The following is a 22,718-nucleotide window of genomic DNA, read 5'->3' as shown; positions in this document are numbered from 1 at the left end:
TATGTGAGTAGCATCTCCTCTGCCCTCTGCAAACCACAGTGGGAGGAAGAGGCAGAACCAGATACTTAAAGGCAATTGCACTCCCAGTACAGTTTGTACAAATCTTTGTAGGCAAAAAAGTCAGAATTTCCTCTTGGGTATTGCCGAGTGAATGAGTTTTCCCCCAAACAGGACTCTGCTAATATGTTTCTAGTTTGGTTGTGCTGGGTTTTATTTATCTGTAACTGCTTGTTGCTTTTTTCTCAGCAAGCCGAAGAAGTTGATGAATTTTTAATATTGTGCTTTGCTTTTGGGATAATTTCTTCCATCATTTTGAAAAATAAGGACCTTGTTGCTACCAACCTTCCCATTAAATATCATTGAAGAAAAGAACTTTTGTTAACCATCTAAAGTCAGTTTCCTAAACTCATAAAGAGCCTGGCTCTAATCTGACTTGTTAGTGAGATTTGGGTTATCTCAAGTGTGCAGGTAATTTTAGTTATACAAAATTTTGCAGTTGTAATTCTGTGAAGCGAAAGGTGGGCTGGCCTCTAGTGGTGGCAGAAGTAGTGAATTTAGAAGATAATTTGGTCCTTCCAGACTGTGGTTTGGGTCAGAACATGACATCTGCATTGGAAGAACGTATTATAGTATTTAATGGCTGACAGCGAGCACTGTATTAAATATTGCTTGAGATTTGGCCCGAAGTGGATCGGTTGTCTCTGTCAGATGCGTTCAGTGGCAGCTCAGGAGCGAAGGCAGTGTTTTTAATATAGAGAACGTGTCCGTAGTGCAGAAATCAGTTCAGTCACCCTCCTTGAAAGAATTGGCTACAAAATGAAAAGTTTTGGAGTGGGGAGTGATAAATCAAATTAGTACCTTTCTTACTGAGGAGGTGTCCCTGGAAGGGTCAGGCCTGTTTGGCAGGGCAGCATGTTGAAATGACTGCTGTATTGTGCCAGCTAAATGAGTAACTACTAATGCTACCAGGTTGATGTTTGACATAATAGCTAAATTCATATTCTTTCTTTTCGAGAAAGTGGGGGGAGAGAAAAATGGGGAGAGAAAGATACATGTACATAAGCACCCTACCGTTTTCTGACTTTGTCTTGTCAGTTTTTTTCAAGAGCCTCAAACCTTCCTGTCCCTTGGGATGCTGAGGATCTATGCCGATAGAAAATGGTGGGGATAATGAGAGAGAACTTTGACCTGAAGGCTTCAAAGTTCACCATAGCTACCTATTCATCTTACGCTTCTGGAGTACAGCCATTGAGCAGATGACTAAAATTCTGGCCGACAAATTCAGTGTCAGCCTCCCCCAAGGGCCCCAGGGGAATTTGTCTAGGCATCTCTTGGCTTTTAATGGCAGAATGCCATGTGTGAGGGCTCCCGAAATGTATTCACCAGGATACCTGCTGGGCAGCGTTACATGCCTCTTCTTTATCTAAGCCTAATCCTGATGAATAACTAATGATGTTTCACCACTGTCTGTCTGCCGGAGCGTTGCCATCATGCCACAGGTCAGGAGATGACAAAGCTTTAGCTATGGATGTCCATTTTCTGCTCTTGTATCCCCATCATCATCACTGTCCCTCATTTATAAAAAGAAGAAAGAAAGAAAAAAAAAAAGCTGAAAACAGCTTTTTTTAGGGAAGGGCACTTTTTTCCCCTGTTATATTTAATCTCTTCTAGATTTGATTTCAAATGCTGTGGCACCTCATGGGGGAAGAACAGCTTCTTAAATACATGACAAGGAAGTTTTGGTGCCCATCTAGGACGTGCATGGTATGTAAATCCCATGTGCCTGCGCAGCAAGGTTGATTTTTGCTTGCTGAGGTCTGTGTTGCAGTAATGCCGCTCTTTAACCTTGCTCCCATCCTCACTGATCTGGTTTGATAACCTGTGGTGAGGTGTGTAGGGTTGTAGCAGTGGTCAAGGAGGGGAGACCTGCTTAATTCATCTGACGATAGCCACAGTTTCAAAACTCTTCCTTAAAAATAGCGCTGACTGGGTGAGCAGCCGTCGTGAGCTAGCTCGAAGGGAGCATTAGCAGTGGTGTTCTATCCTCAAATAAAGTGAATGTATTTTTTAAGATACAGCAAAATTTCAGCCTGATAAGGAGTTGTATCCAACACTAGGCTAAACTTTGCGCAAGAGCGCCATCAGTATATTATAAATACGCATCTTCTCAGAAGATGATGCGAAACAGACCCAACTCATGGGCATGTAAAATGCTTTGAGACTTGGGGTGGGGGACTGGGCCTTCTGTTGAGCTTTCTTTGCTTGACTGGTTCCTCCAGGAAAAGCAGACTTGCTGAGAAATAGGAGGCTGTTGAAAATGTCCTCTCTGTTGGTATCTGGAAGTGTTGTAGATCCATGGACTTTCTCAGGTCCCATAATATGCAGCGTTTTTCTTACAGCTGCAGTTGAAATTTTTGTCCATTATCAATTCTTACGGTTTTCCTGAATAATTTGAAAAAGGAAAGCATGCTTGCAAATAAAGTATTCCATCTCTCCGCATTTCTAAGAGAACGCTGTGCTAGCCAGGCTGCATGGCATCTTCGTGCGTGGCCCACCAACAGTGGGGCTGTCTGGCAGCAGAGCCGGGTGCTGCTGGGCCAGGGGAGCAGCGCTTGCCTTTGTCAGTACAAATAATCGCCTGCAGACATCGTTTCGGTACAGCCTTATTTTCAGGGTCGCGTTACCTCGGGCTATTTAATAGCACCGAAGTGTGTTGTTTGTGTTGCTTTAATAGAAATATTCATGCTCTTATATATTTCTAAAATACCATCGTGTATGCCCCCCCCCCCCCCCCCCCCATTTTTGCTTAAATGGAATGTAAAGCTGAATATTGGCTGGCTCTGAAAGCCCTTCTAGCTGGCTTTTCCCACTAATCTTTCCCACTAATCCTCAAATCAGGTGTTGATAAATACATGTTTGAAGTGAAAAAAAGATATGCTTATGTTGTTTTTCACATAATATGTAGCTCTACTTCCTGAAAGAGCAAAAATCTATACTAAAAAAAACTATAGAGGATATGGTTGGAGTGATGATGAAGATAAATCTGTCTGAAGCATGTGTAAGTTTTTATTATAGTTATTGCATCCATTAATACACCTAAAACATTGGTTAAGATAGAAAAAAAATGAATGATAGGAAGAATTACAAAGTATGTGTATAGCAATTTCTTATTACACTTGGTCAGTTGATGCTGTATTCTTTGTGCTGACCACAACTGGCAGTCTTTCTGGAAGCCTTTTCATTAGAGCCATGTTCAGAGCAGCATTCTCCTTTCTAACAGTATTCAGTGAAATTTCCCAGAGCTTTCCTTTCTTAATTCTGGCATGTTTCACTGCGAATTTACATTGCTTCTAGTGATAACTAGAGGATAACCAGTCTTTATGGAAAAAATAAGTGTTAATTACTCTGCTGTAACTTTTTTTAGTAAAGATACCAAACATAAAACATATCACCAAAGGGAAAAGAGGCTTTTATAAAGTGGTATAGCTGTACAGATCCCTCATTCACATTATAGCTTCCTGGAAAACCTCTTTATTATCTTAAAGATGTAATGGACTGAAGATCAGTTTGGGGGGAAAACTTAAAAACTGATGCAGAAAATGGAAGCTAAAATGTGTTTACTGTGAGAGAGACAGTTTAGGATAGCTGTCAAGGCAAATTATTCTTCCCCCCCCCCCCCGGCTTTGTGGCTTTTCAGACTAGAAATAGTCTCGCTTGAAAGTGCTGTTGCACCTGCTCTGTTCAGTGAGAAACCAGATTGTAGGTACTGACGGACAGCAGGCTCCCCTGTGAAATACTCCCAATGTGTAATCCCGGTCAGTGGGGAAGGAGAGGGAGACTGATTATCCACAGTAACTTCTTACAATCACTTCTGTGACTTGTTACAGATGCTTACAGGTCACCAAATGCACAAACAAGGCGAATGTGGAGCATTTTTTGTTTCAAGTCCATTCATTTCTGAGGGCATGACAAGATTTATCATTAGGGTAGGATATTGTAGCACACACAATACTGCTGTTGCAGAGCTGTGCAAGCTTGCAGTATGTAGTAAGGAGCAGCAGACGTACATTTCAGTGTCGTGTCTACTCTGTCTTTGGAAAGGCAGGGAAAATTTTTGGTATTGGAATGAGTTGCAATTTAAATGGCAAAAGCCCAGCTATTAACTAATCATGGGATTTTATAAAATCAGAGCTTCCTGTCCAGCAGAGCTAACTGCTGTGGGTATAAATGCTTCATAAATTAGTCAGGATGGTAAAACTCTGATTTGTCTTTTACAGCAGTTCTTGTTACAAAGTCTGAATGAGAAGTGTAGTCGGAAGAATTTTCTTAAAATTTTATGAAAATGAGTGATCCATTTAAAAAAGCCCAACATTTTGTGAAACTACTTCTATGTTGAAAGTGTTGCCCTAACTTCCTCCCCTGCCCCTGCGACACTGATTGAACCGATGAATGCCATAGTATAGATATAGTCAATGCTTTTTATTACTGAAATACAGTGTTCTTGACTCCCAATGCAAATAAAACAGATTCGAGATCACCTCCTTTTTGTTAGGACAGAGTGCTTTAGGGTGATCGGTGTTTTCCAGAATGCATTTTCATTCCTATGTTCTTGTCAGAAAATAACATTTCATTGCTTTTCTGAAGATCAACTATGTATTATGAAGCCAGATGATATTATGTCCATATTTATATGCGAGAGGGGAGGATGGCTAATTTAACAGGAACATTTGATGAATATATTCCACTGTGGCTCATAACCTGATGGTAGGTTTGTTGCTGAGGTCCTTCCTGGGAGGAGGAAGGAGAGGAGTTGGAGACTTTTGTTTCTTCTTAGGTGTGCCTGTAGCCCCAAATGGAAACTAATCAAGGAGCAATTTATGTTCATTAAGTGCTTGTCAAAACTGAAAAATTTTCTAATCAACAGCAATCTAGCTGAGGCCCCTCAATGGCTGGGAGTGTCGCCTCCGCAGTATCGGCTATTTGCCTCTTACAACTCTAGGCTAGAAATCCACTGATGATTACATTAGGCTAAGCTGCGAAGTAAATGAACCATGTCTTATTTAGGTGCAACTAGCTTCAGTGTAGTCCTGCCCCGCAGGGCACTTTATAGCGTTTTATGGCTTTAAAATTAGTGTAGCTTCCCATTTGCTGCAGGGTGCTGCATGTTATGCCTTTGAACTCAATAAGCAAAGGGAAGGGGGCCTTTTGGTTTTTCTCCTCCCCCTCTTTTCTTCTTTTTGCAGTTTAGCAATTTTGTTTTGCATCTTTTCCAGACGGCATTTTGCAATAAAAATGTCTGACTGCCACGTAGAGGCACAAAAGTCAAGGCTCCATCCATTTACCGGTCTGCTGGGGGTTTGGGCCTGGTTTGCGGGGAAGGAGATTGCATTTTGTTTTTCAGAAGCAGTTGTTGATGAGGGTGAGCAATAGGTTTTGTGGGTCCAGTAGGTCAGCTCATGGAAATGGGAATTGTGTTTCAAAAAATATGCCACCCACGGTCTTTAAAATGTCATCCAGAGGTGCAGCTATAAACTTTCTTTTCCATAATAATCTTTATTTCACCTCAGATCAGGAAACACTGTCTTAACCTCGATAAGCTGAGCCTTAGGAGTGTTTTGTCTGATTGAACAGTGGGAGACAACTGCCACAAAACAAAGGCATTTTTCTCAGAAGCTCAGTGTAAACGAGGGACAGATCTGGGAAGGATCCTGGGCCTGGACCAGTTCCTAGCGTTGGAAAAACGGGCTGCTTCTGAGAGATTTTAATAGCTCAAACTGAGAAAAAGTGTGATATTCTTACTTGTGTACCATTATAGACATGGAAAGGCACTGCTCTCAGAGAGTCTCTCTTATTTGATATGTTGTGCGTTGGAAAAGGGTGGCAGTGGGACAGGTACGTGGTGGAAGAAACACGTGAGGAGGCTCTCTAGGAGGGAGCAAATATTTTTTTTTTAAATGTTAATGTTATGACACATGGCAGTCCTGAGATGAGTGGTTTGGTTGTGAGCTTTGAGTCCCATTCACCTAGTGCCATGATGTAAAATTGTCACTCCAATGAAGGGGTTTCTCTCCATCCACAGTCCAACTGAGCCCAGCCACAGGAGGCTGTAATTGTTGTCTTCTACAGCTTAATCCTTCTATTGTCTTGGTGAGGTTTCTTGGCCAAGAAGACTCAACTGCAGTATTAGCCATTTCAGTGCAATCCCAGGACAGAAGTACAGTCCAAAGCAAGTTCAGTCAGAAACAGCCCGACTCCATCTTCTGTTGCTGCCGGAGCAGAACTGACCTTGCCTGCACAGACAGGCTGCCAGAACTGCCCACTCAGTTGCTTCAGTAAAGCGGAAACCTGGCTGAGTAGAATGGTTCAGCTCTCATTCTTCATGGGCTTGTTTTCCGTAACGTTGGAAAATATTTTGCAGTTGTGCAAATCAAGAGGAAAACACCTGCCGAGGGACAGGGGGATTTGTACTCCCACATTGCACACAGGCAGCTGTACAAAAAGGCATGGGGGATTTATCTCTCAAGGTAAATATGATATTTAGTAACTCAGCATTCATACACATTTTCTTGCTTAACACACTAATAAACACAGAATCATAGTGAATCAGTAAAGAAAGAGTATGTTTTTGAAATACAACCTAGGTAGCAGAAAGGCATTTAACCTTCTCTTGTATTACACATTTGAAAATCCTCAAACTCCGTAATGTTTTTGACTACCACAGTGTTACATACCTAACATGAGCCATGTCTTTAACTTAAGGATCATTGTAGGAAGGAACCATGTTGCCACATGCTCGGTGGTCCTTTAGTGAAGTATTTGGCATCACTGTGGTAGACTTGGATGATATGAGTTTGAGTCCCAGCTTCGTGGAAGCAGCAGCCAGCACTTTCTTCTGCCTTTCCTCAATCTGATCCATATGTTCCTCCTCGCCTGAAAAAGGGAATGAGCAGGCAGTAGCAGCACTAAGCGTGTCTGTGGAAGAAGAGATGTTTTGTTGTTGTCTTCAGTCTTCTCGGCTAGGAGGCAGTAGGCAGCTAGCTGGAAGCATCACGGAGCCTGGGTTCAGCTTGTGGCCCTTGGTGGAGCATCTTCTTCTCTGGCTTTGAGGACAATCAGAAGTCATTGTGATGTCTTGCAGCAGGTTTAACAACCGCTGGCATTTGGAAACAAAAGGGGGCCCCCAAAATGGCAGTGTTGCTTTTTGGTAGATCTGTTTAGAAAACATTATCATGCCCGTTTGGTCAATTTGCATGTCTGAAAGGCTTCTGTTCAGTTAATTGGTTAAATTAATTTCTGCTGTTGCAAATGGAGAGCTATATTGAGAGCAGAACTAAAGAATTTTCCTTTACATTATTCTGTGTCATAGCACATCATTTCTTTCTTACTCAAGGCAATTCATTTTGTGGTGCTGTCAAATAATATTTTGTGTCATCTTCAGTCAATGTAGCTTTTACAATTTTTTCTGATATTTTAACAGTTTATTTAGTCCTCTGGATAATGGTCAGTGGCATTGAGTAGTCAAATTAACACCTCAGCAGCACTATATTTGAGCAAACTGCTAACGGTAACCTCAGGAAGAAAAGCAATGAGAATCAATATAGCGAGCGTATTTTTAGGGATTATTGATTGATTGATGTGTTCTGGCCTTAACTTGAAGAGGCAGCATTGCCCCACAGCTGACTAAGATGAAGTTGCCAGTTACTGATAACTGCAGGCCATTACCTGCGCAGTATTTCACAAACTCGGAAATTAGATGGAGACCTTTTATAGTCCTCAGCTGAAGAAATGGTGGCATTCGCAAGGTCTGTAATGCCTACCTGGCTGCAGGAAAGCACTATGGTCTTCTTTAGCTCATCCCAGCCGTTGCTGTGAGAGTTGGAGACGACGTTGGTTTGTTTCAGCACTGCCCATTATTCCTGTAGGGATCTGTTTGGGACAACTGAGGCACTAATGGCTTGTCCCCCCACCGCCTCCAAAGGCAGCTCCGCAGAAGGTGGGAGCCATGTTAAGCTGTACTGCTGTCAGCAAGCTGAGAGCTGTGGGTCTCCCCACCACAACTCTCAATTGCTAGCAGGTTTCTCTCATTGCACCTCATTTGCATCTGGGACATCAATTAGCATGTTTGTTGAGGCTAATTGAATGAAACTCAATCATAGCTCTTAATTGCTTGACTATGTGAAAAGAAATCACATTAATGCAGCTAATTAAGTGTATGGCAATAGATGCAACATAATTAGGAGCGAAATGTAAAAAACAAGCGATGACGAAGGTGCGAGCGCAGGGGTGCGGGGACTGGGGCGCTGGCTTCTCCTGTTATCCACACGGTTGGGGAGGGTTCCCTTTCCTTTGCTGCTTGCTTTTTTTTTTTCTTTCTGCATTGCTGAATGATGAACATGGACAAGTTGAGAAGAAAAATGCAAATGGAGTTGCAATTACTACTTTTTCAAGCTGTTGAGGGGGAGAAGATGGCACTTCTGGGGTGGCCCACTGTTGAGTGGGCTCTAGGGACTTGTTAAGTGCTGTTTAAAAGTACTTGGCTTTGAATTACCCTCATGCCTTGTTAAAGGGTTTTTTCCCCTTTTTTCTCGGATCAGCATTTTTACAACTAATGTCTAGGGGAGTTATATCTGTAACATTTGCATATCAAAATCAGGCTTGCTGTCTTCTCTTTAACACAGCATATTCCAGATGACAGCAAGACCCTCATCTGTTCTAATCTGATCAAACCCTCCATTGCGCTTCTGAAGCCATGACATTATTTTGTAGTTTTAACTTTTATTCCCCAAGTGCAGATCTGAAGGAGCGCGCATGGGGGCGGATGCTCCACCGACTGGAAGCTTGGTGCTTGCCTCCCCTCCTTGGGGAAATGGAGAGATTATCGCTATGCATCTTGCACACAATGAAAGAGGCTTTATTATTTACATTTGATATATCCCTATAAATATTTAAGCTGACATTAATACCTACATGGCATCTGTTGTGTTTGGGCACTTTCGAATAATAACGGTATGGCTACAGCACGTTTATTTTACGTTTGCCAACATTCACTTACTCTCAAATGGTTTATAGCTCACCTAAGCCTGGTTTACTCTCAGTTAAAAGGGCTTTAATAATGCTCTGTCACATCTCACAAGCTGGCAGGGTAGCAGGGAAATCATATACGCTATTCATCTGAAGAATTTGGAATAAACACCTTGTTCTCAAATTTAAATGGAGTACCCTGGTTGTCATACATTAAATAGAACATGTCTGTTAAAAAGAGTACATGCTGAGGCTTCGTCACTGTCTTATTAAGCCTCAGTTTAGAGCCCAGGAGCAATAAATGCTGTTATGTTCTGCTTATTGTATTTTAATTTATGAACAACTGTCACTGAACAAGAAAGTTACACCAACTTGATAGTTTATGGATAAAACAGTTTTATTCATTCCTATCTAACACAGTGAACGAATTTTTATTAATGGAGTGCCTTTGTTTCTGTTGACAGCAGAGCTCTGTGTCTTCACCCCATGAATTGTTCAAACCCCCCCCTTTTTACTGTTAATAATTGTCGAACAGCTAGGGAGGGGGGAAGCTGGTGTGATGGCTTAGTTTTGGGGTTTTATCACAGATTAATGTTAGCTGTGATGTGAAGAAACGAATGCTGGTCGGGTAGTAGATTTTTTATGTGTTTTAAGCAGAATGTGTAATTTGTATTGTAAAAACTGTCAAAGGTGGAAGGATTTTTATGAGGGAGCTGATTGCTCCCCGTATTGTGGCAGCTTTGATGTAGAACTCGGGTATGCTTTTAGTCCGTTCAGGTATTTACCTATAAAATTGACGCCCTGGTGGTGTACAGGTCTGTGTGCTGCAGGTTTGGAACGAACCTAGTTAAATATTGGTAGTCTTTCGTGTAACATCACCTTGTAATCTGGCTAAAACTTGCCCTGGCCACTCGGACAACTGGGGGTTATGTCTTTGCTGGCAAGTCTTTGCTCGTGCGGATGCCCACAGCATCACCCAGGCCTCTGTAAGTTGATCAGGTTCTGTCTGAAAAGGAATTAGACTTTTTGCCCCAGCTGCCTCATGTAGAAAATTGCTAAAGAATACTATTCCCTTGGTTTCCAGCTTAACTCAAGAGCTTAAGCCCAGATCTTTTCCTAATCTTTAGTTCAAATTGCGGTTTTCCTCTTGATACCCAGATGTCTTTTTGTGCAGTGCTCTTACCCCTTTCACCCTTGATTTTGCTATCCTGTGCTACCCATCTTGCATGCCTTCTCTATAAGATACAGTCTTTTTTTTTTTTCTTTTGGTGTCCTCATAGTTGTTCCAGTATCATTTGTTTTTTCTGGAATGCAAGTAACCACAACCATGTGTACCAGGACATGAAAACTTTGGTGTCTTCTGTACTGGCTTTGACATTCACCATCTCTACTGGAAATATCTCTTCTGATGTATCCCAGGATTGCAGCCTCCATGGCTTAATGAATTGTCGTTTGCCTTCTGATATAGACACCCATGTCCGTCTGCTGTTGTGTTTTCATCTGAACAAGCCCACAGACAATCTAGGGAATGCCTTTAAAGCTCGAAAGCAGAATCTCAAGAGCCTGTTTTTCCAGAAGTTATTTACAGTTTGAAGAACTTTCTCATAGATTTCATAGGAAGCGGTGGCTTGACTCTGGTCACTTGACCACTGGCTTTCCACAGCTGACTGTGTTGGTCTGCTTATTCCCTCTTTGTGAGCTTTCCAAACAAGAAGTAGGAAAAGTGTTTTCCGCTTCTGGCTTCCAGCTTTTAGCACGATTACTCTAATCAGACACAATCTGCATAATTTTTTCCCTTCTGTGATTTTTGTGTGTGTGGAAGAAGGATCATATTCTAAGAAAACAATGTTGTAATTGCAGAAACCAGTCAGTGGTCTTTCATAACTTTTGTGCCTGCTGACCGATTTCAGCCAAATTCAAAGGAGAAACAGCGAAGTGCCTAAAATGTTGGCAGAGAGGAGACACAAGTGAGCGTGCTCATGAGGGACAGTCAGCTTTGTCTTCTCCTTCTGTTTGGGACCTGCTAGCTGGTGAACTCCTACATGGGGCTGAGAACCAGCCACATTCTGAGAAAAATTGCCTCTTATCGAACCGGTAGTTAAAAGATTGTATTGGACAGCTCCAGACTTTTGGGAGTATTTGTGTTGAGAAGCATGGCAGGGAATAACAAGAAAATGGAAGGAAGGGGAAAACCATATGGTGGGTGTTGGCAGATGATGTAGAGCAAAAGTCTTATAAAACCAGTTTCGTTGGTTCTGTTGCTTACAGAACTACCTGTTTGATATTGGGTTTTGGGGTGTTTTTTTTCCTCTTGCCAGGACTATATGCAGAACGTTCACGGGAAAGAAATTGATTTGCTGAGAACCACTGTGAAAGTCCCTGGGAAGAGGCCACCCCGAGCTACATCAGCCTGTGCACCCATTTCCAGTCCCAAAACGAACGGCCTCTCCAAGGACATGAGCAGTTTACACATCTCTCCAAATTCAGGTAAGAGAATACCATGCTAGGGAAAAAAAGGGAAAGACTGCATTTCCAGTGTCTGTGGGCAACTGTCAGGTACTACTGGGATGGGGATGATATCTGTTCATAATTTACAAATCCAAATAACCACTGGTGTGTAACTTTTTAAGCCCTGACTGCTGATCTGTCCTCCATAAGAGATTCTAAGTTTCTGAGTAACCTTCAACATCAATGTTCTTGTATTTGTTACCTTATACTTGCCAAAACCCTACATAATTTCACAGAAATTAACATATGTGAAGAATTGATGCTGCCTTACAACTGATCTTTTAGGTCCAATACTTTGGAAAAACAGGAGGTTTATCATTTGAAAAGGCTTTTTGCGGCTTCCTGGTGGGATCCACAGCACTGCTTTCCACCTGTAGAAGGATGCATAGTTTTGGACTTTCCAGCAGCAAGATTCTTCTGTACAAAGCAATTTTAGTTTGTTTATCGAAGTCGCTTATAGCTCCTTGTGAGCTCTAAACAAAGAAGTTTATTGTTTGCTGAAGTACTTGTCCATACAGCTAAGTGGATTTTAAAAATTGCGTTAAGGAATTGTAAAATGCACAGCTTATGGAAAACCCATAATGGTATGGTGTTGGGATGGAATGGGATGTTTGGGATCCCGACGTGTTTGGGATGACGTCCATAAAGTACCGAGTGTCTTTCGCAGTTACAATTAACGTGGACGCCTCCATGATGTGCTGACGAAGCCATCCAAACACACTTCGTCCCTGTGCCGTACACACTACACAGGTAGGATGAGCAACTGCAGGAAGGAGCTTGGTCACCCTACTCTTCATGAGTCTTCTCTTGCATAGTAATAGTTATCTTATGCTTCAAGTCAATTTCCCGCGTTTTTGCGTTATACGTTCCCCTGTATTAGGGGAAGAAGGAGAAGGATTTTGCTTCCAACTGCGGATGCTGCTTGTTGAGATGAATATTTAAAAAAAAAAGGAGAAAAAGGCTTGTGACTTCACAGTCGTGCCACTGAGCAGACATCCCTGGAGATCTTGTGTGGTGTGTTATATTCGTTTGGCCTGGGACCTGAAACGTCTGAAGCCATGATTTCATCAGACACTTTTTCAAATTCCAACCTACCCCTCGAGAGGCACAGAGCTGTCACTGTCACTGGAAGAGTTCATAAGAGAAAATTATTCATGATTGGTTTGTTTTTTCCATTTTGCTATTTAATTTAGATGCCTGGGTTGGGGAGTATCTTTGGTTTTCAACATATTCCATAATTTAGGGAAGAGAAGTGCTGGACTGAGTCACTAAACCAGTGGTAAGACGTTTAAATAAGACCTTTCTGCTTTTAAGACAGTTGAACACAGGCGAAAATTGATTGCTTCAGAGAAATAAGTTTCTGAAAAAAATGTTGAGATACATACTAATATATAGAGTTTATAGCCTGAAATTCACATGTTTTGGCATATACTTAGATTGCCAGGGCAGAGGGAAACAGCTTGTACATGACATAAGTTAATATTGCACATTTCATTTCGTTTCGGGACTCACTGCATGTGTAATGCTTTCTTTACATGAAACTGTACAGTAGACAGCTCTGTCTGGCAGTGCTGGTAGCCACTTGTGTACATATCCTGGCTACCTGCTGTCTTGTGCCCATTTTGGGTGGCAGAGGATATAGAAGGGAGATGGCTATGGTTTTGATGTGAGAGGAGGGTCAGTGAAGGTGCAGACATCCCTGTGAGGTTGTATTTCATCAGTTCAGCTGCGTGGGCAGCGAGTTGTTTCAGACCTGCTGTAGTAATTTACTTGCAGCCATTGCTTCTGAAATGCAGATTGGTACATTCATTGCATTATCAGCTGTGGTATCTCTTCTTTGGGGTTTTCCTTCACAGGATTTGTTTCTTCTGAAGAAGCTGCTTTCGTTGAATATTTCTTACTTAAAGGACACATTTTAGTTCTGTCTGGTTATTGCTTTACTGGACAGATTGACCAGCAGCAGCAAGACAGAGGAGTTTTTTTAAGAAAGCTGATTGATCCAAGCAGTGGTTACTGGGTTAAAAACAAACAGAAAAAGAAGAACTGCTAACCATGAAGTATTACTCTTTTTTTAAAAAAAAAAAGGTAGTAGGCCACCAGCCTGGATCTGGGAAATAACTGTCAACAGCTCAGCTGTGTGTCAGTCCAATGTCACTCTCAATACCCTTGTGTTCAGGCAAGACTGAAGAGCTGCATTGCAGAGAGTGATTTTAAAATATTAGGGGAGTATTAATGTTGTAACAAAGGTACTGTCACAATCTGTGCCTGGCTTGTTAGTCTGAACTTTCACGTGGTCACGTATATTGACAGTGGTTTTTATGCAGAGTGTCACAGCTTCTGTTGGGTGGGAGACCTGTAGGTCCTTGGTGCTCAGCTTCTGGAGCGCCAGGAGGACTTTGGGTGTCTCTGCAGTTACCTGCCATGCAACTAAAAACATTTGCAAATTATCCCTTGCAGTCTGTGCTACTGTCTCAGAGCTTTTTCTTAGTTGTTAGTGCTGACAAACTGTTGTTTTCATCTTGCATGACACTTTAAAATTGGTCGCAAGGGCTGAAATTGTCTGTTACTGTTTTTTCATTAGGAGGTTTCTGTACACGGATCTGCTGTACGGGGATTTGTACCAAACACAGAAAGAATCAGTACTTGCTATTTTTATTTTTAGGCCTGCAAAAACACTGCATTCTCACTGCTTCATGTGTTACGTCTTCCCCAAAGCAATGTTGTTTTCTGTTCTTCTGTGCTTTTGCCAGTGCAGACTTGGTACCTGCAGTAAAGTAATATTCACCATGGTTAGCAGTGAGGACAGTATTTCATTTAATTGTTTGATGTGGTCAGGAACACACTAATTTTCCTTCTGCTGTGTACAGGTTACTGAAAAAAGCTAAGATATTAAAAGAATACCACTGCTTAATTAAAATGTCACATTTAAGATTGTTCGTGGAAATAGAATTCATCATCTTTGTTTGTACATGGCAATAGCCCAGGCCCACCAAAAGCATTTCTAGGCTGAGATTACCTATTTTCCGCTAACTTGCATTCCTAGAAATGTCTGAACTTACTTTCATTCAAACATCAAAACCAAAAAAGACAATGCATTTTCATTGTTGAAACAGTCAAATAGTGTTTATCTTAAATTATGTCTTCATTTGAAGACATCAATGGTCTGTTATTAAGCTCTGTTCAGAAGCTGTCCCTGAAGTATGGATTTCAGTGCTGACTTTGCCAATAAATATATATATAACAACATGTCTATTTGATTGCCTATAACTGACATGTTTTAAATTCATTCTTTCACGGGTGCCCAACAGATAGTTTTCTCTGTCTCTTAGTGGAATTTCTTGTATTTTGGGTAGATGCCAGCACATCAGCTGGTCTGATAGGGAGGCAAAGGCAAAGCCTCTTACTGATCAACTGGTGGATTGTAAAATACATGCTATGGCATTGCTATCTCAAAGGTTGGTACCCTTTGTCATAGGTGTCAGGGATAGCATGTGGGCAGATCTGAGATAGCTTGGGCCAGGGTCAGGGAGCAGGAGCAGTCATATGACAAGAGCCGCTTTGGGGATAGCTTTTGTGTCCTAGCTCCCACTTGATTTCTGCAGGGATGATCGCTGGTGCCGTGTGTCTCTACAAGGCAGTGCTTGCTGCTAGAGGACCTAACACTCCATAAGAGAGCTCAGAACATCATTCAACTTCTCTTCTAATCCCCACCATAGTCTGTGAGACAATAGGGCAGCTTGAGCTCTTCCTCCTTCTCATCACCTCCCTCTCTAAAGCCTTCTTGGATCTAGGTGATCATTTGCATCAAACACATTCAGACTCTTTCTCCCGCATGGTTAAGCGTGATGAAGATCTCTCCCGAGTGCTTCCTATAGCATTGCTATGAGAAGAACAGAAGGAATTAGGCTAATCAGGGCGACGTTTTTGTGCATTCAAGAGGGGTACGCTCAGTTATTTGGTAATAACAGTTTATAACAGCCAAGCAGTTAAGTAAAAAGTTTTTTTCTGTTTGATCTAATTGATGTAGATGTCACATGCGGAAGGAAAAGTTTAAAAGCGTGTCATTCCTAGCACATTGAATTTAGTCATGCTTTGTGACGCTTCTTCTCTGAACAAGATTGTTTTTTTCTGTTTTAAAGACTGTTTGATAAACAGGCATACAATAACTATTTCTGTGACAGCTGTCCTGATCTGTAAATGTGTTTACATCCCAAATATCTGGAAGCAGATATCTATGAGAAATAATCATCTTGGCAACAAAAGCCAAGTTCCAGTCCTCCTTGAGAGTTTCCATTTCAGAGATGTAAAAAAAATAAAGACTTATGTGAGAATATATGAAGAAAAAAACCCCAAGTCTTTCATGCTGGGTTTCCACACTGACGCAAGAGCAGGGAAAAATACTTTTCCCTTAATGTGTATAGTCATGGTAGGACAGTAACCAAACTGGAAGTGAAGCAGCAGTGGGAAAAAGGAGTATTTTCTGTACTCTGTCAGAAAACAGTCAAATGAGTAGAAGGTAAGGCTGTTTCTGCTGTTGCAAAGCCAGGCACCTTACTTGGAAAACGGTTGACCTTTCTCTCCTGGAAGTTTTGCTATACGTTAAAAGTTGAAAGCTGGTCTCTGGGCTTTCTTGGGTTCTTGGAGTTGCAATTTTGGGTTTGTCTTGTAAGAACTGGGATTCTGTGTGGCCACTTCTCCAAGGCAATGCAGAGGTGTGGGGAGGTGTTTTAGTTATGTTGTATATAGGCTTTAAATAACATACTTTTAAATGTGGCTTTATGAAAGGTGCTTGTACTTGTATGCTAACTTGTTAGGATCACAGAATGGTTTGGGTTGGAAGGGACCTTAAAGATCATCTAATTCCAACCCCCTGCCATGGGCAGGGACACCTTCCACTGGCCCAGGTTGCTCCCAGCCCCATGCAGGCTGGCCTTGAACACTGCCAGGGAGGGGGCAGCCACAGCTTCTCAGGGCAACCTGTGCCAGTGTCTCACCACCCTCATAGTGAAGAACCTCTTACTAATATCTAACCTAAATCTCCCCTCTTTCAGTTTGAAACCATTACCCCTCATCCTATCACTACACTCCCTGGTCAAGAGTCCCTCCCCACTTTTCCTGTAGGCCCCCTTTAAGTACTTGGAAGGCCACTCTAAGGTCTCCGAGGAGCCTTCTCTTCTCCAGGCTGAACAACCCCAACTCTCTCAGCCTGTCCTCACAGGGGAGGTGCTCCAGCCCCCTGATCATCTCCATGGCCTCCTCTGGACCTGCTCGAGGAGGTCCATGTCCGTATTGGTCTGGGGGCCCCAGAGCTGGACGCAGCACTGCAGGTGGGGTCTCACCAGAGCAGAGTAGAAGGAAGAATCCCCTCCCTCGACCTGCTGGCCACACTGCTCTTGATGCAGCCAGGGATACAATTGGCTTTCTGGGCTATGAGCACACGTTGCTGGCTTATATTCAGTTTTTTTCACCCACCAGCACCTCCAAGTCCTCTGCAGGGCTGCTCTTGATCCACTCATCCCCCAGCCTGTATTTGTGCTCAGGATTGCCCCGACCCAAGTGCAAACCTTGCACTTGGCCTTGTTGAACCTCATGAGGTTTGCACAGGCCCACCTCACCAGCCTGTCAAGGTCCCTCTGAATGGCCTCCAGAATGCCAGTGTGTTCACCACCACCACAAACTTGTTGAGGGTGTGCTTGATCCCACTGTCCATGTCACTGACAAAGACATTAAACAGCACCGGTCCCAATGCTGACCCCTGAGGAACGGCACTCATCACTGGTCTCCACTTGGACATTGAGCCGTTGACCACAACTCTCTGAGCGCAACCATCCAGCCAATTCCTGATCCACCGAGTGGTCCATCCATCAAATCTGTGTCTCTCCCATTTAGAGACAAGGATGTCATGTGGGACATTGTTGAATGCTTTGCACAAGTCCAGGTAGGATTCTGACTTGGTAGCAGTCTCTTGAGTTGGGGGAAATGGAAGTCTGTTCTTTTAATCTAAAGTATTTTAAATCAAAGTTGTTGAGCAATGCTGAAGTAACTTGAATTTAAATTTAATTTACATGGCAGTGAATGTCATTCTGTTGATGCGTCTCAGTTGGAAGTACTTCAGAAAAGGGTAACTGGTGGACTTGCTCAGTTCCAACTTCATCTAATAGTTGGTAGCATATTGTGGCAATATCCTAAGGGCCAGCAGTCCTGTAAATCAGCCATTGTCCAAGTCTCTGTGCCTTTTAGAAGATGACTCGGTTCTTGCTGACTTTGGAGCAGGAGTGGGTCTGGGTTTCAGTTACTCCCAAGTTGGTTTGGATTTGAGCTGGTTAACCTGAAGGTGAACTTACTCCTGAAATCTCTCCCAGGAGTAATTTATTTCTTCTCCTCTACAAACAACCCAAAGCCTAAGCTGCAGCAAGAGCAAATGGTGTAGAAAGTTCACATCTAAAAATAGCTTATGGCGTAGAGATAAATTGTTTCCTGATTAACACTTCATTTAAATAATTTGGTGCTATTAAATTTACTTACAATAGTGATTGTACAGTATGTGAAGTATCCTAAAATGTGTTAGCTACATAGCCATCGTTAAGTATGGTAAGGGTTGTTATCTGCTAACGGTATGTGACATCTCTGACATGTTATAAGAACGGCATCTTCACATTTTTATAAATGTGAATTTTCTATCTGTTATTAATTGTGATCATCTATCACAGCAACACAGTAGTCATTAAGTAATCTTATTTTATGCTGCTTGGAATCAGGCTGAGTTGGAATGGATTGCCTTCTAGATTTTTCTTTTAAAAAGGTAGAGAACTGGTGTCTCAATTAGACCAGTATACCTTCAAAGTAAGATTTCTGACATGGTGTCTTTAGATTCTAGTACCTGTCTAATAATTCTGTTCTTTAACCACTGCTTTTTTTTTTTTTTTTTTTTTAACCTTTTAAGCCTAACTTACACCTGCAGCCCTACCTGTCATGTTGGGTAGCCATTTTCCACAATATCTGAATTACTAGCCACTGAGTCCAGTACTGAGAGCCAGTACCCCCGAAGGGTGGCATTGCCATATGCAGGAGAGGAAGTGCGATGGAAAACCATGGGTAGGATCTCACCTCTGTTATGATGAATTGTGAATTCAGGTCTCAATCCAAAGTATACTGAATTCATCGGTGTTTTTGTAGATGATGTAATAATCTTTTTTTAATTGGAGGTTACTGTGAGGATTCGGATGTTGTGAGTGGACTGACAATCAGTAAAAATGTGTGTAAAGCCAAGAGCTTGCTAGTGTAGGCAGTTGCTCCAAAGCCTATAGGTCTTGGGTGCCTTTGCAAATAAATGCAGAACTGAGTCCTAAATTCTTGAATCTGCTCTGAACTCCTTACTTGTAGGTGACTCAGGCTGTGTACTGGAGCAGTGTGTGACTTGTCAGTGCCAGATTTTATCTGGTGGGGTTCCCACGAGGCCAGAGGTTGGTAGCTAGTAGTTACCGGCTACTGAGTTTGTAGTCTAACGTGGTACGTGAGATGACTTGACTTAATGTGAAACGTTTTCCTGGCTTCAACTTGAGCATGAGTTTTATGGTTTTGCCACAGATCACAAATGCAAGTTTGTGACTTACTTTTGTCATTAATCAGCCAAGTCAATTTTCCATTTCGTTGGGTTTGCTGTTAGTTCAGTGATCTACAGCTGTAGCGAATGAAGGGAGTAGTTGTCAGTTTGCTTGTTTCAAGGGAAAAAAAAAAGCCCAATTTTAAGTGCGTTGGAGACTTCCCTTTCATCCCACTAGAGGGGGATCCCTCAAGATCCTCATCTCCAGTTCTGTTTGACTAGGATTTGCCCTTTCTGGAACTAGAGAGAAATAAACTTTTGCTGTTAGTACCTGATATCTCTTATTATTGGAGGGGAAAGGAGAAGGGCAAACATTAGTGTTAATGAAATAAGTATTTGATAAAAACACCGCATTTGTTAAGTATTGAGGAAAAATAAATGAGTTTGCTTAGATTTTTCTGTAGGGAGAGAAGGAAACAACAACAATTATCTTACGATTCTTTCATGAGGTGGGCAAATGGTGCCCATCTCTAGTGATGATTAGGTAGATAAAGGGTAGAAATGTGTCGTGAAGCTTCAGGCAGATGACTGTAGATGCTGGACAAGATGCAGTCAGTGCTTCTCAGCCTGTGCCTGTTTCACTCTGGTTGATTTTCATGCCTCTGTTGCGCCGTATCACGAATAAAATCACAGATCTCTCTTGTCCACCCGATGCAATCTTACCGAGTTTTTGATGGTTACACATTGTAATACTAACCGGTTGGCTGTTAAGACCTTTGCAGAATTGCTCGTTGTTTTTCCCCCAGTGATTTTAAAATATTAAAGCCATCAGGAGGTTTGAAGCTGATTTACCAAAAGGGAAAAAAAATTCACAAATGTGTTTTGAGTATTGAACTGCCGTTGACATCTAAAGTCCCAACCATGCTGTTTTCCTCCACACTCCAGCAATCAGGACATCCAGCAAACCCATAAAAACCCAAACTAATAGCATGAATATTCAGTGACCTAGAATACTAATTATTGTCATGAATATTAATGTGATCGGACTTGCTTTTTCCTCTTCTCTTTCTCTCTGGCTCTTTTTTTTTTTCTTTTTTTTTTTTTTTTTCCACTCAGCCAGCTCTAAAGATGGACCATAATGAGAGCATTTAAGAGAGAGAGCGCTCTCCGCCGTGACAGGGACCGGGGTAATAAGGAGAGCTTGATTAACGTGGTGCACTTGGGGGAGAGATGAGAAGATTCACGTGGGCCTGTTGTGGGGGAGGCAATGAGGCACCGGCGGCTGTGTTGCTGCTCCCTCAGATTAATGAGGCCTAAGAGTGCATTAGGAACAGTGACAAAGGTTTGATCTAATGGGCTCAGTCATTTTTCCTTTGAGTGACAGACGCACAGAAGTAATTGGCTGTGCAGAATGGCAGCTCATTGGCAGTACTTAAGGATACATTATCCCCGTTGTGTGGCCCGCAGAGGCTGTTTATCAAAACTGCTCACACTGCAGACATGCATTCACTTAGCTGCTGTTACAGTGGCAATAGCTATTAAAAAAAAAGTCATTTCGCATTCGTATCTATTGTCTCTTTTTCGAAAATAAAGTTTCTTTGTTCCGTTTTCTTAAGAGTCTGGAGGATATTTGAATACCAGCAGTCATCCCTCTCCATCCTGAAGAGGCTTTGGTTGTAGCTCACAGGGTTTGGGGAGGTTTGTAGGCTCATGGAAAGCTCCTAAAGTTAGTTCAGTTAATCTTACTGGCTTTCGATGCAGATCCGACGAGCAGGTAAGACACACACACACCACCCCCTCTCCAGTTTCATTATTAATAACTTTCACAGGCAGCCAAAGGGATTAAGAAGCATTTTACATCTTTTGCCTCAGGCACGTACACATGCTTCACTTTACATTCGAGCAGCCTCATACTTCGGAATTGCTTGATTTTTGCGCTGTTATTTTTTGCAAAGATAAATTTGTGATTGTTAATGGGATTCGTGACCAAATAACAGCAATACAAAGTAGAGCATTTGCTGGTGTAAAATGGTCACCTCTGGGTCTTAAAGATGCAGTCCCTTAACGAGCAGGTACTGACCCAGAAAGCGAAGCGTACCTTATTTATTACTGTTATTTGTTAAAACTACTGAAAAAAATAGTAATATGCCTGCTGGGAAATGAAAGAACGCTTTGATCCCAGCAGAATAAATAGTCTGGGATCTCAAGCAGAAGCCCTTGGTAAAGATCTTGGGTTTAACTTTCTTTTAGAAGAGTTGTCTCCTCTGATGACTTAATTTTCCTCCACACTTGCTGTGTTGGTTTGGCAAGCTCTGAGGATAATAGCTTTTCTCGTTATACTCCCAGCACCATGTCCTTCACTGCCAGGATATTTCTTGGCATTGCCTTGTTTGTTCATTAGTATTGACCCTTCTCAGTTTGTACACTACCAATCAAGCCCAGTTTGCAGAGTCTGCCCTACCAGGTTGCGAGAGGGAAGGTCTTCCTCTGTTAATAGCTGCTTATCCTCAGGAAGTTTGTTCAGTAAATAAATGCTTCTGAAAAAAAGTCTTAAAAATAGGTAAAAATACACAAGCAAGTCATCTGCTACAGTGTTGAAAATTATTCTGAGTGTATTGAAAGAGAGTTTCAATACTGGAAGCAGTGTGTTTTGGAAAGATGCTGTCATCTCACTTGTTCTTATTCTGTGTAGAAGTAACCTCAAGTTATTTTAGGTCCCTGATAAACCCAAAGGAGAAATGATGTGCTGTTTTCATGCTGCCATCAGATCAAAACAGAATCCATAGCAATACTTCAGTGGATTTTCCCCCATTAATAACCTCACTCAGGAACCTAGTTGTGGAAGTTGGAGCTCTCCAGCCCTGGTCCCACAGCTGATCTTTCTGAGAATGTGGCCAGACAGTGCTCTGGCAGCTGGGCAGTACCTTCCTTTCCAAGGCAGACTTACTCTGTTGAATTGGAAGGTCAAGGAGCTGTTAAGTAGCAGTTTTCCCAGATTTTGGTGCAGGGCATGATCTCCAGATTTGGCAAGGGAAGGAGGATGTGTCTGTAAAAGGTGGATGCTGGGATCTGAGGCAGCAAACCGATGCAACCCAGAAGAGCCATTCCCAAGTTTCCCTCAGCTAAAGCAGGAGTTGTCCCAACATTCATAGTTGTAGGCAAAGCAGAAGGCAGAAAGCGGTGCAGCTGGGATGGTCAGCCGCTTCTTAGGAAAGGTTTGTCCACTGGAAAGATTTCTGCACAACTCTGGGAATTCATTCATGAACGTAATGCAGAATTGAGGAAAAAGGAAGGGAATGATTTTCATCTTTTTGCGGCTAGCAAAGTGGCCTCTTTCCTTTTGCACCCTAATGCCTGAAGAAACTTCAGGGAGCAGTGCTGGGTGTGGGTTTTGAACGGGTGACCAACAACAGCCAATCTAATCTCCTTGACGGTGACTTTTCCTGAATTAGAGGGCATTTCAAGAATAGGCACTATTCCTGCAACATAAATTGACCCAACATGATTTGAAACAATTAACCCTCTGATATCAAGAGTCAGGATTTCTTGACCCACAACTCTAATATATTTTTCATTAGTTCTAACAGCTGGTGAGCGCAGCCCTCTGGCCTTAAGAGGTTTATTTCTTTTTTTGGAGGAGAAACTC

The 22,718-nt window shown here is 42.2% G+C and overlaps 1 protein-coding gene across 6 annotated transcripts in view; it reads left to right on the top strand.

The window, feature by feature from the left end:
* The window catches only part of AGAP1 (ArfGAP with GTPase domain, ankyrin repeat and PH domain 1), a 384,764-nt gene that overhangs the window by 245,361 nt on the left and 116,685 nt on the right, over window positions 1-22,718 (top strand). For all 6 annotated transcript variants that reach the window (XM_086466250.1, XM_086466249.1, XM_086466247.1 and 3 more), the window contains one exon: window positions 11,340-11,508. In XM_086466250.1, coding sequence (XP_086322376.1) covers window positions 11,340-11,508 — 169 coding nt within the window. The remainder of the gene's footprint in view (window positions 1-11,339; window positions 11,509-22,718) is intronic.

This window comes from Leptosomus discolor, chromosome 5, assembly GCF_034619465.1.
Source record: "Leptosomus discolor isolate bLepDis1 chromosome 5, bLepDis1.hap2, whole genome shotgun sequence".
NCBI lineage: Eukaryota > Metazoa > Chordata > Aves > Leptosomiformes > Leptosomidae > Leptosomus > Leptosomus discolor.
Note: the sequence above shows the minus strand (reverse complement) of the source record. Positions and strands in the feature narration are given on the sequence as shown.